General features: G+C 33.5%; 1 protein-coding gene across 2 annotated transcripts; it reads right to left on the reverse strand.

Moving 5' to 3' along the window:
- Positions 1-336: 336 nt before the first annotated feature.
- Positions 337-2,880, reverse strand: LOC140802053 (chalcone isomerase-like protein 1). Of its 2 annotated transcripts, XM_073157464.1 has the most exons (5): positions 2,763-2,880; positions 1,965-2,362; positions 1,438-1,681; positions 1,099-1,190; positions 337-654 (listed from the first exon to the last, which is right to left on the reverse strand). In XM_073157464.1, the coding sequence occupies exons 2-5, from the start codon at positions 2,320-2,322 to the stop codon at positions 521-523; spliced, it is 828 nt and encodes a 275-aa protein (XP_073013565.1). In that variant the 5' UTR covers positions 2,323-2,362; positions 2,763-2,880; the 3' UTR covers positions 337-520. The 2 variants fall into 2 exon arrangements, with proteins under 2 accessions (XP_073013565.1, XP_073013564.1); XM_073157463.1 differs by lacking the exon at positions 2,763-2,880 and having other exon boundaries at positions 1,965-2,463.
- Between the last annotated feature and the right edge of the window lie 9,716 nt (positions 2,881-12,596).

Below are 12,596 nucleotides of genomic sequence, written 5' to 3' on the forward strand. Positions count from 1 at the left end.
TGGTTTCAATCCAAGTTTAGATACATAACTTTTTTTACCCTATTTTGAGTTTTTTCACGTAAAAACTTTTTGTGTTTGCGATCATCTTTTTCATATTTTATTTTTCGTATATTATTATTGATAACATATGATAGATCTCATCTCTTAGGGCATTTCTTACGTTTTTCAATTTGTATAAAAGCGTACCTAAGTATTCAAGTAAGTTTTATTTTTTTAAATACAAAGCGACTCATTTTCATTTGCTAATAAGAGTACCAAAAATTATTCATCCAGTTAGCCAATTTTAAGTACTTTCAAACTACTATAATAAAATATACAAATATATATATAGAGAGAGAACCCCAAAGCACACTTCATATATTACAAATCACTCCATTATTTATTACTACGGTAAAGATACAATGCACCACCATATGATATTAATTCCATTGCTCCAATTTATGTGGAGGAACCTTGGATATTGATAGTAATGTATCATTGTATCTTCTTTCCTTCCCAACGGAGCACTAATTCATGGAGTCTAGAATAGTGAGAGCAATAATGCTCCAAATCTTTCTTTAGCTTCCTTGTCAAATGGATCATCACCCAAATACATATGAATGTAAGCCCTACATAGCAGCTCACTCTCCACCTCGTTAATCAGCTCATCCTTCACTACAAATCAATCACGTACTCATAAACCAACCTCATATTCTAAGTAAATTGGCAGCATCTCACACATAACATGGCTAAGAAAGACATACAACATCCTATATTTTAATAATTTTGTGACTAACATGGTGTCTCTTTTTAAACTATTATAATTGGACCGCTTTTTGCCAATAATTTTGTTAACACACTTTCGGTTCCTAAAGTGCCAGTAAGAAATTCGAATATTTTCAAGAACATTTCTCAATGATATTTTAGTAAATTTAGTTAGTTTAGAGTTAGATAGAAAGTGTGTTAAATGTATATGCCCTACTCTAGGATTAGAGGAAATTAGTCAAAAGTAATAGTTTTACAAACATACATGGTGTTATTTGAAAATTTTCCTATGATATATGAACAATTAAATAAGAATATTATGTTGAACTTTGGAATATTTTTTATTTATCCTACCCTTTGATTGCAGAACATATCCTGGAAGTCTCGCTATATCAATCTGGGAACCGCGAGATAACTTCATGTTATCAACAGAGCATCCAAGTACTCTGCAACAAGAAAAAAGATGAATCAAATCAACCAACTAAAGATAATAAAATAGAAAAAATTATGAATCTTTTTCCCTATGTTTTGCTTTTATTATTGTTAACATCCTGTCACATGAGTATTTGTTGACTCTATTATTTTGCTTTTGTTGTGATAAAAACACCTCGTCTTTAACATAATTAATCAATATAAAAGCAAACGGTAGGATGATTTTGGTATATATATAGAGAGAGAGAGAAGCATATATACTTGTTTGCGAGCTCTGTATTCTTCTGGCCACCATTGAGCTTCATGATTGATCCTCCAAGCCCCTCGTCAAAGTTGATTCTCACCATATTCATGGTGAGACCTCCAAAGACTATTGACATCCTCACCATCATCCAAACGTCACTATCTATCACTGCCTCGTATAACTCCTTGGTGGGCTTCTCTGGAGCCTGACCAAATTTTGCTTTAAGAAGCTCCTTTAGCTTATCGTTATCACCATATATACCTGCTTGTTAGAAAATTGATCTCTCATCAGTAGATATATATATATATATATATATATATATATATATATATATATATATATATATATGGATTCAGTCTAACTCAAATCCAAAATGATTTGACTTGTAAATACATCGAATTGGATCGCAAGGGACGACTGAAAATTTGGCACCAAAAATATAGTCAGCCAATTCTATCTTTTATAATTTTGCACATTTAAAACTTATAAACGGCTCCAGAACGGAGATTTTTTTTTATATCTTTTATATTTACTAGATACGTACCGAAGGCATAGATATTTATGCGGAGACCTAACAGTTTCTTCCTCCTCAATCCCACGGCATTTAGATGCTTCCCATCTGCCAATTTTGTAGGAAATGAGACTCCGGTCTTAGGTTCCACCTCCATCATCAATACCTCTTCTTCCTCCTCCTCCTCCTCCACTTTGGACTGGTCTTGCTTTTCCCTCGTATCCTCCATGAACTTCTCCTCCACTTTGGTCTGGTCTTGCTTTTCCCTCATATCCTCCATGAACTTCTCCTCCTCCTCCACTTTGGTCTGGTCTTGCTTTTCCCTCATATCCTCCATGAACTTCTCCTCCTCCACTTTGGTCTGGTCTTGCTTTTCCCTCATATCCTCCATGAACTTCTCCTCCTCCTCTTGATGCGCACTTGCTATAGCTCTAAACAAGAGGTAAACGAAAGAGATGAATTTGGATATGAGTACACTAAGAAGGCAAGGGATGATATATAAATATGTAATGGAGATGAGAGAGGTGACATAGGATTAGGTTGTACAGATCCAACTTGTTGACTCATTCAATGCGTATGAATATAATGTGTTTTTGCTTCTAAAATTCTACTAGCGAATTGTGTCAATTAGAGTAAAACTGTGATATTTGCTATCATCTACTTCTCAACGCTATTCATTATTATAAAAACAAGTGATTTTTATAAATCTTACTTATTTTGTGATTCCCCCTCAAATTTTGATCCTTTCCACAATAATTCTCATTCAACATCTTCGATTAAGTTACTAAAAAAGAATTTTTTATTATGATGTGCAAAATAATCTATAAATACCTAAACTATTCCTGTCTTCTTCGTCCTCTTTTTTCTTCCAAAGATAAATAAAAAGAAGAGGAGAAGAAGGAGGAGGGGGGAAGATGAGTGATGGCGGCAACGATGGCGGACAACAATGATGGCGGTGATGGTAATAGTGACGGTGGAGAAGATAGGTAGAGAATATGGTGAAGGAACATAGAAAATGAGAGGAAATAATAGAGGTATTTTAATAACTTGGTGGATGGTAGTTAGTTAGTTAAAATAACGTTATGATGTTAAATAAAAATTATAGGGGAAATGAAAATGTAGGGTTATAAAATTTTTAAAAATAGAGTGTAAATTATAAAATAGGTAAAATATATAGTGTAATTTATAAAAAAAATCTCTAAAAACAAAGAGGAAATGATTTACTGCATCATCTCATGTTGGAGGGGGGAGAAAAGTTTACTCAGTAACTCTATGGCTATTAAATATTATGTCAATTATATTTTATTTCTATCACTTAAGATGCAACTCGTATGTAGGTATATATAATATTTTTAAATAGTAGAATTATAATAGAACTTTTATTGAAAGGAGCTTAAATTAAGTTAGTGATGCACATAATACAGCTGTGATTAGAAACGTCTAAGTGATTCTAAATCAAATTAAATACAGCGTTATGGATGGATTTGGAAAATGCATGCATTAACTCACTCCAACAATATTAATAAATTCTCTATCTGTGATATTAATACATCTACCATTCCCACCAACCTCGGAGAAAACAGCAGTTTCAATCGGTTAGAGGATCTAGAAAAGAACCTTCTTGTTTTCTTTTTTTAAGGAATTAAGGCTTGTTCTTAAGGGATTAAGATAAGTTATTAACAATAATTCTTATTGCCTGTTGTACTTAACTTTAGCTACTAATTCTTTATTTTTAGAAAAGTTCGCAGCTCTGTTTTATTGAAATATAAAACAGTTAATCCCAACGTGGAGATTAATTAACAACATCTCTTTCATCAACAAAACTGCCCTATACAGTAAACCAACCATCTAAAACCACCAAACGACCATGGGGCCTGATCTAAAACCACCAAAAGATAACCATCAGCATAAAAATAAAAAATAATAATAATAAAAAGAAAAACTAACATTTCTTCAACCTTGCATGCTAAAACAATCATCTAACTCTAGAAAATTGACTTGACAAAACAACCCGAAGACAGATCTAAAACCACAAAAATAAAACCACCACCAACAACAAATTCAACTAACAATCCACTCCAAAATAGTAAACAACCACCTAGATAACAGTTAAACAGAACACTAAGTGCAGCTACAACATAAATTTGTATCAAACTTCTATAGAGAAAAGATAACAGTCCTATAGTATGTGTAAAGCCAGCATCAAACCCAGCCTTTACCAGTCATATATCTAGGATCACCACAGTCAGTCATCCTCTTCGCCTTGAATCCTTGCCGTAGTTAGTGCTTCACAACCTTCCAATCTTTAACACAATCCATAAAAATTCTATTGTTTTTTTCAAGCTAAATGCTCCAGATCAAAGTAGCTAGCTAGATTAACAAATGTTCTTCTTCTTACACCTAGTATTCTTTTTTTTTCCCAAAAACCATTATTTTACATGCTTAGCAGAACTCCGTATCCCCATCATCTTTTTAAAATCCTTCAAAATATTTTTTACATAACTACATCTTAGAAATAGATGATCTACTGATTCATCTTTATAACAAAACACTAACTCAACACCGCCAAATCACTATCTCCTAAGCAAATATTCCTCGTCAAAATTCTATGATGGCACTGTAAAAAGTTTGTCACCTTTAAGGGAATTTTTAGGTTCCATAGCTTTGGTAAAGTTCTAGAAACTAGTCCTCCATTATTGAAAAACCTATATTAGGATTTTACCGTGAAAATCTCATTTCCTAATAATCTCCACTTGATTCCATCCTGATCACCACCAATCTGAGTATTACTAGTCATAACCAGATTTATCATATTTTTCTCCTCCATCCTCATTATCTATTAGCCCCTTTATGTAGTGAAGGTTCAACTTTGTGCCATTCTAAATATCAACAATAACCACAGACTCATCCCACACAATCTCAAAAATTTGGTGGCCAAACTACATTCTCCTAACCAAATCCATTATGCATGACACATTTAATTCCCAGTTTGAATAATTCACCAGTATACAAAACACCCCTCCAAACGGGTCACAAAACTAGCGAGTTTAAAGGATTAAGCTTTTACTACTTTGTAGTATCTCTTTATCACATCCTCAGCCCATAATTGATTGCCAGTAGTGAACAACTTCTACCACCACTTAGTAAGCAAAGCCTTATTCACATCTTGCAAAACAATTATATGCCCATTCCGCTGTATTTTATTTTTCTTACAAACCTTTTTTCATTTTGCTAAAGTGTAACCATTCTCCTCATATGTTATGAACTAGATCTGGATCGATCTGGTTGTAATAAAATTATAAAAATTTATGTAATAGTAGCTTCGTAACATCAGGATGAAAAGAAAATAGTAGAGGAAGGTCATAATAGGATAAAATAATAACTATCCGATATTGCGGCGGTCATCGGAAGGTGACAGACGGCCAAGAGTGGTGGTGGATGGCCGTAAGATAGGGTGGATGTTGGAGGAAGGTGGTGGCTAGGGCTTGAAGGTGGATCTAGAGTTATGATCTACTTCTACAAAGATAAAGGCAATCTAACGACTATAATAAAATATAAAAATGAAAAAATAATTTTGGCTAAACTTATATTCGATCCACAATTATAATCAACACATGCCCACTTATATATATAAGAGTAGAAACCTTAACGGATTGAATACACACGCAGATTATCCAATTTATTTAAAATTTAAAATAATAAGATAAATCAAACTAACTAACTTGACTCGACTTACCGGCGCGAGATCATCTGATAGGGTTACAGAACAATTCCTTCACGATCTGAATTTATTACAGGAAGCAGTCCACGCAACCGAGGTAAAATATTCACCAAATATTCTATCGTAGTCATAAAATTACAAAACTAAGTGGAATCAATCCATATCTCCCTGATCTACGCTTTTTATATTTACGCCTTTTACAGATTCGAACTGCAACAGGGACGAAAATATGATATATTGCGGATGATGGCGGTGGTGACGGGTGGAGTGAAAGTTAGGGTTATGGATGATAATGGAGATGAGGGTGGATGGGTGGTGCCTTAAGGAAAACACAAGTCCAAGACTGACTTAGATTATTTTTTTCATCGATTTTGGAAACCTATATATGTCCTTGAACCTTAGAAGAGGGGGAAGAGAGTGAAGAACGAATATTGAAGCCCTAGTGGACAGTTTTGTTGAGAGTTCTTAATTGATCAAGTAGATAAAGAATTGGAGCGCTTAAAGATTCTTTTTGATTTCATCATTGTTCTTGATACAACTTGTTGTCTCGAGGTTACGGAGACAAGTTAGTACTATCTCAATGGTCAAAGAGATCAGTGCAATCAATTATGTGAAGCAATTTGTCATGGAATCTAACGAACAAGAATCTTCAAATATAACTATAGGATTCAACTAATAATCCATAAGTGGTTCTCGTATTTGCTTTTAATTAGTGGTTGATTTAATCTTAGTGAAATTAATCTGTGGTTTTTACCCTAGGTTTGGAGTTTTCCACATAAATCTTGCATTTTTGTGTTGCTTACTATTTATCGTTCATTATTTATTGTCAAATTTTCTTGTAAGAGGTTATATAGTTCATATTAGGTTTTTCCTAGATTTTTTTTTTTCAATCAGTATATAGGATTTGATGTTAGGAAAAGTGACATTTGCCCAAGCTATTATTTTTCTTCTCTATTTATGGATTTGTAGCGGAGAAGACACTCATAAAATCGGTGAACCATACTATAGAGCTTGAGTATCTAGACGAAGTAATATAGCATCAGAACATATTGGAGGAAAATTGAGTTAAGAGCATATATAATATTTGGCTAAGGGGGTGTTTGGTTATTGGAAAGTAGGGGAGAAAGTACTTTTAGGAACTTCTCTATTTTGATGTTTAGTTACAAAAAATAAATTAAAAAAACAATCCTTTATCCTACCAAAAATAGCTTCATTTTACCTTTTTGAAATTTTTTCTTAAAAAAGAGAGTTACTTCACTAAAGTGAAATATTTCATTGAACTCCACTTTCAAGCAAGTAAACACACCTTTAAAAACTATTAAGGGTGCCGTAAAATTGTAGCTTTTGTCTTTTTCTATTGTGTTGTATAAAAGATATATTAGCTAAACTTTAGTAATGAAGATGGGAGATATAGATTTAGGAGTGGTGGTTCTTAGGGTTTTCTCATGGCAGAAAGATTTCAAGATGATTTGTAGAAAAGAATTAGTCTGGATTCGCTTATCAGCTATTCCCTTACAATGCTAGAATTACATTCACTTTCTGAAAATAGTAGAATACTTTGGTTTTGTTGGTAATGATTGATGAAAGAACAAGTAAAAAGATTCATTTTAATCAGCTCACATGACAGTGACGATAAAGGATATTGCAAATATCATAGTTAATAAAATTGCCATGGTAGAAGCAATGGAGTTTGAGGTGAACTATGAAATTGAAGGAGCAGATCTAAATCAAGAAAAAGCAAAGGCTTACATGTGGATTAGGAAGGGACTGTTCAAGTGTTTGATTAGAGCAATAATAAAAACTAAGGAAGTTGGAGGGAGAAAGTGAGGATGACTCTGTCTGATTAGAGCAGTAAATGTTCTACTGAGAAAATAGAAAAGAATGATGTATATATAGGGTGTTCATGAAAAGGCCCTTGTGAAGGAATCCTGTGGTACGTGGGCAATGGATGCTGTAAATGAAGGATATGAGGGGGATGGTAAAGGCAAAACTTAAAAAAATGATGCGGTGGAAAAAGTGTGCCGAGGGAAAAAATTATGGTGGAAAAAGAGACATGGATGACATCAAAGGGAATATAAAGGTGGAGGAAGATATCTCTAAACTTTCCAGAAAATGAGACACTAATTAAACACTTTGATATGGAGATTGAAAAGGAAAAAATGATGCAGCGGAATGTGCAGAAGGAAAAAAATTATGGTGGAAAAAGAGACATGGATGAGAATGGCAAAGGTAGGAGATAATATTGAATGAGAAGAGGAGGATGTTTGAGTAACAAATGGAGGATAATAAAGGGGAGGATCAAGAATAGTGGTAGCTAGCAGTGTTTTCAGAGAGTATCCGTGATGTAGAACCTATTCAATCGGTTCAATCACTTGAGGTGAAGAGATATATTAGAAAGAAACAAGGTCTCCTCAAGCATCTATGAGAAGAAGTGTAAGAAATATTATCAAACTTGGACGTAAAGAGAAGACCACTTAGGAGGAGATAGCTAAGGTGGGCAAGGCTTGGAGCTATCGAGCTAGACAAAATCTAACTTAGGTACTGTTATTTTTGCTCCTAAGTTTTCTACTGATGAATTGTTATCTATTGCTACTACTTATGGAGTTCATTTGGGAATAGATAAAGAGAAAAACTTAAAGATATTAAAGGTGCTTGAGAGGGATAGATCTAAAATATATGTGGGATCTTTGAAGAAAAAATAAATGAATAGGGAAGAAGAAAAAAATAGTGAAGAATAAAAGGGCTATTTTAGAACATAAGAGGTACGAGTGAGACCGAAAAAAAAGAGTGAAGATCCTATTTGATAGTAATAGTTGGATTTTATTTGTTTTCAAGAGACAAAGCATGAGGTCATTCACGAGAGAGTCCTTCAGGCTTTTAGTGTGGTAGAATAAGATGCTTGTCTTGTCTTATTTACTATCCTCGGTGCTTTCGGGAGGAGGATATATGCTTGTTGGGATTAATGATGACAAGATAGAAATTTTGGATTGGAAGATGGGTATGCACTTCCTGTAGAAATTTTGGATTGGAAGATGGGCATGCACTTCATGTCAATTTATGTGAAATGTAAAAGAAAGAAAAATGTGAATTGGGTTCTCCTTAATGTATATGGCCTGCAAAACTGGGAGGAAAAAAAATTCTATAGAGTGAATATAAAGCAATGGAATGGTTGTTGTTGGTTAATTGGAGGTGATTTTAATGCACCTAGTCCAACATGAATTGGAGCTCCCAAAGATGAAGATATCAGGGAGGAAGTTCACCTAGTCCAACATGAGAGGACCATGTTTTGGCCTTGTTGGATGAGTTTTTCTTATTATTGAGTATGAGAATTGGTATCCTATGACAACGATACATTAAGGCTTTGCCCAAAATTTACTCTAATCATATTCCTTTGATGGTAGATACTTGGAACAAAGTAAAAAAAGTTTTATTTCAGGTTAGAGCATTTTTGGTTTTGCAAGCTAGACTTTGATGGGCTTGTCAAAAAAATGGATTGTTGATATGTAGGGAAAGTCTACTACGGAAGTTTGGAGTGAAAAAATTAAAAAATAAGGCAATGCCAGAGGGACTAGAACAAGAACCATAAAATATTAGATCAAACGTAAAAAAAGTAAGGTTCCAAGTATCGGGATCGGGATCGGTATCAGTCGTCCAGAAAAATAATATGTATCGGCCGTATCAGCCGTTCATATCGGATCGGACTATTTTTTTAATTATAAAAAATTCTAAATATTATTTAAAAATATAGAAAATTGCAGAAAAATTTAGAAAAAATGACAAAAAAATAAGAAAACAAAAATTACTCACATATGAAATCTAAAAATTTTAAAAAATGTATTAACTTACTCAAAATTTAAAACTTTGATGAATACCGAGCTGACTCTCGTAAATTTCTATAGTCTTCATTATCATAATCACCATAAGTTTGTAAATATTGATGTTTGGGACCTGATGCTCCAAAAAGTGATTCCATCATACTAGTCATATTGTATGGATCTTGTTGTGTGACATGCGTTTGAGGAGGATAATAACCAGCATTTTGATCTTGTGCTTGAGAATATTCAGGATACTAAGGATAATAACTAGTATATGGATCTTGTAATGGCTCTAATTAATAAATACTCGATGTACGATAATCATAGGAATCAAAATGCATCTCATGACGACGTTGCTGATATGTATATATATCCTCAGTTTCTCTGTCTTCACTCCTTATGCCTCCTTGACTTTTCTCAACAAATGTAGATGGAATGATCTCACCACTATATGTATCATCAGGACTATGACTGGTACTAGTAGATATACTATCTCTCGCTGCTGAATGACTCGTACCAGCCTTTGCCCTCGTCGTAGTCTCTCCCAATATTTTTATCTAACCATGGGTTATCTCTGTCATTTAATAACCTATCCTCTATTTCTCTAATCCATGGAGTTAAGGGGTCTTCTTCATCAAAAACATGATTTATATCAATTAGTTGTTCATTTTCTGTCTTTCTTCTTAAATTTCTCTCCCTTAATCTCATATTATAATAACAAAAAACTAACTTCTCCAATCTTTCCATTGTCAATCAGTTGCGTATTTTTGTGTGGATTAAGGAGAAAACAGTCCAATTTCTTTCACACTATGATGAAAACATAGTTTGACTTAAAATCTTCTTTGCTATTGGCGTCAAATTTGATGCCTCCTCCCATCCATAGATAGACCACCATTCAGTTGGAGTTATGAGATATAGCTACAACAACTTTAGTAGTACTAAATTGCCCTGCTCTCAATCTATATCTCTCTATCTGAAATCAGAAATATATTAATAGCTTATTGATTATATTGAAAGTTAAACTTGAAACAAATAATAATAAAATTATTTAATTGAATCATAACTCACTTCTTTATCGCACAAGATTTGTTTATAAATATCGGGCTCAAACTTGCTGATTACCTTTCTAACCCCCAATAAGACTTCACTATCATTATTGACATTTTTAGAGAATTGAAATCTTAGATTAAGAAAATACCCTATAGAAATTTAAAATTTGTAAGTATTTAAATTTTTAAATATTCATAAATAAAAGTAAATTAGTAAATTAAAACTTAAAACTTAAAAGCATGCCTACCAGCAACGTGTATATCTCTATATAGTTATTTGTTCTATCTAGAATCAATAATCTTCCACCACTTCCTATAACTTTGGCCCACAATTTTTTATTGATTATTTAGCTATGTCCATTGCCTCATATAAGAAACCCATCTCAAACTTGTCATCATTGTCTACAAGTCTTAATACTTTGACAAGAGGCTCAAATACTGCGGTGGCAATTGTAATATCATCTAAAAATATATTTTCAAGAGCCATATTTTTCAAAGTTTTATTTAAATATTAACTTTAGGTTTTATATTCTTAATTTTTATAGACCACTCCTGTGATTTAAACATCTGCAAAATATTATCCTTGTAGCGCATGATGCTCTCCAAGGCTAAAAAGTGAGTGACAAATCTAGTAACCCCGGGTCTAATGATCTCCCTACCACCAGTCATCTGCCTGAGTAAATTAAGAACCCAACCATGGTTATATATAAAATTTGTTAACCTCTGACCTTCACGTATGACCATGTCAATTTCAGGCTCTTTTGCAATATCCTCTAACATCATATCAATACAATGTGCAGCACATGACGTCCAATATAAATGAGGTCTTTTAATTATCAGTAAATTTTCAGCAGCTTTATAATTTGCCCCATTATCAGTAACCACTTGGACTACTCTTTTTTCACCTATTTCTTGTACCACCTCATCCATCAACTGACAAATATAATCTGCATTTTTTAAATGAGCAGTAGCATCCACAGACTTCAAAAATATTGTTCCCATGCCAGAGTACACTAAGAAATTAATTATATTTCTTCTGTTTTGTGTACTCCACCCATCACACATCAGTGTACAATCAAATTCATCCCAATACCGTTTAAATGTCTCAATATAAGTATGAAGTTCATCTATCTCTCAGTCAAGATATTTAGTAGCAATATCATTTGAACTAGGAGGGGGAACACTAGGACCTACTGATTGTATAGCATCCACTATAGTGTGATAGTAAGGACTATTAACTACATTGAAAGAAATATGGTTGTAGAAGAAAAATTTAGAGATAACCCTACTAATATGTTTTTTGCATTTTTAATTCCTTTGAGAGCTATTTTGATGGAAGTCTATGTACGACCTTTTTTTTTCTAAAGATATATATCTATTGGTCCAATATTTTTGAACTTTGCTGTACCACTAGGAGTCCTATGGGTAGAACTGTTGCCCCCATATTCTCTCTCTCCTCGTATATTAACTGATCTAGATTTCTGAAAGTTACCACCAGTGCTTCTTCTCATATCTTCCTCTTCTCTATGCATATTTCTGCTCTCTTTCATTGCCCTCCTCATCTGTCTCTCCTCTTCATCCTCCTCACTTTGTGATGCTATCATCATCAATATGTACAGGATTATGCATCAATTTTTCACGAATTATTGATTCTCTTTGTTGTGCAGATTGTTTATCCTTCTTTTTGCCAATATATGTTTTCTAACTTCCAAAGACACTTGAGTGCAAGCTGCTATATTTCCTTATCTTCCAGCTAAATATTTTTTCAAACGGCTAACACCACCACTCAGTTTCTTTCCACACCGGTTGCATTTAACACGTCTTTTATCTTGCCCATAGTGCTGCAATGTTGCCACTCAATGTTGGTATCATATGACTTCTCTTTTGGAGCCATTGATATTTTAACTCTGCAACTAAAAAACATAAACAAAAATCAAAATAAAATATAAAATAATTTAAAATTTATAAGGCATAACTGCATAAGCAACACTAGGTGCTGCTGCAGCAAAGAAGCTGTTGCTGCTGCCGCTCTGCTTCTGCTGCTGTGCTGAGAAGCAGCAGTAGCAGCTGCTGTTGCAGG

The sequence above is a fragment of the Typha latifolia genome, chromosome 15, assembly GCF_019914945.1.
Source record: "Typha latifolia isolate L0001 chromosome 15, TyphaL0001v2, whole genome shotgun sequence".
Lineage (NCBI taxonomy): Eukaryota > Viridiplantae > Streptophyta > Magnoliopsida > Poales > Typhaceae > Typha > Typha latifolia.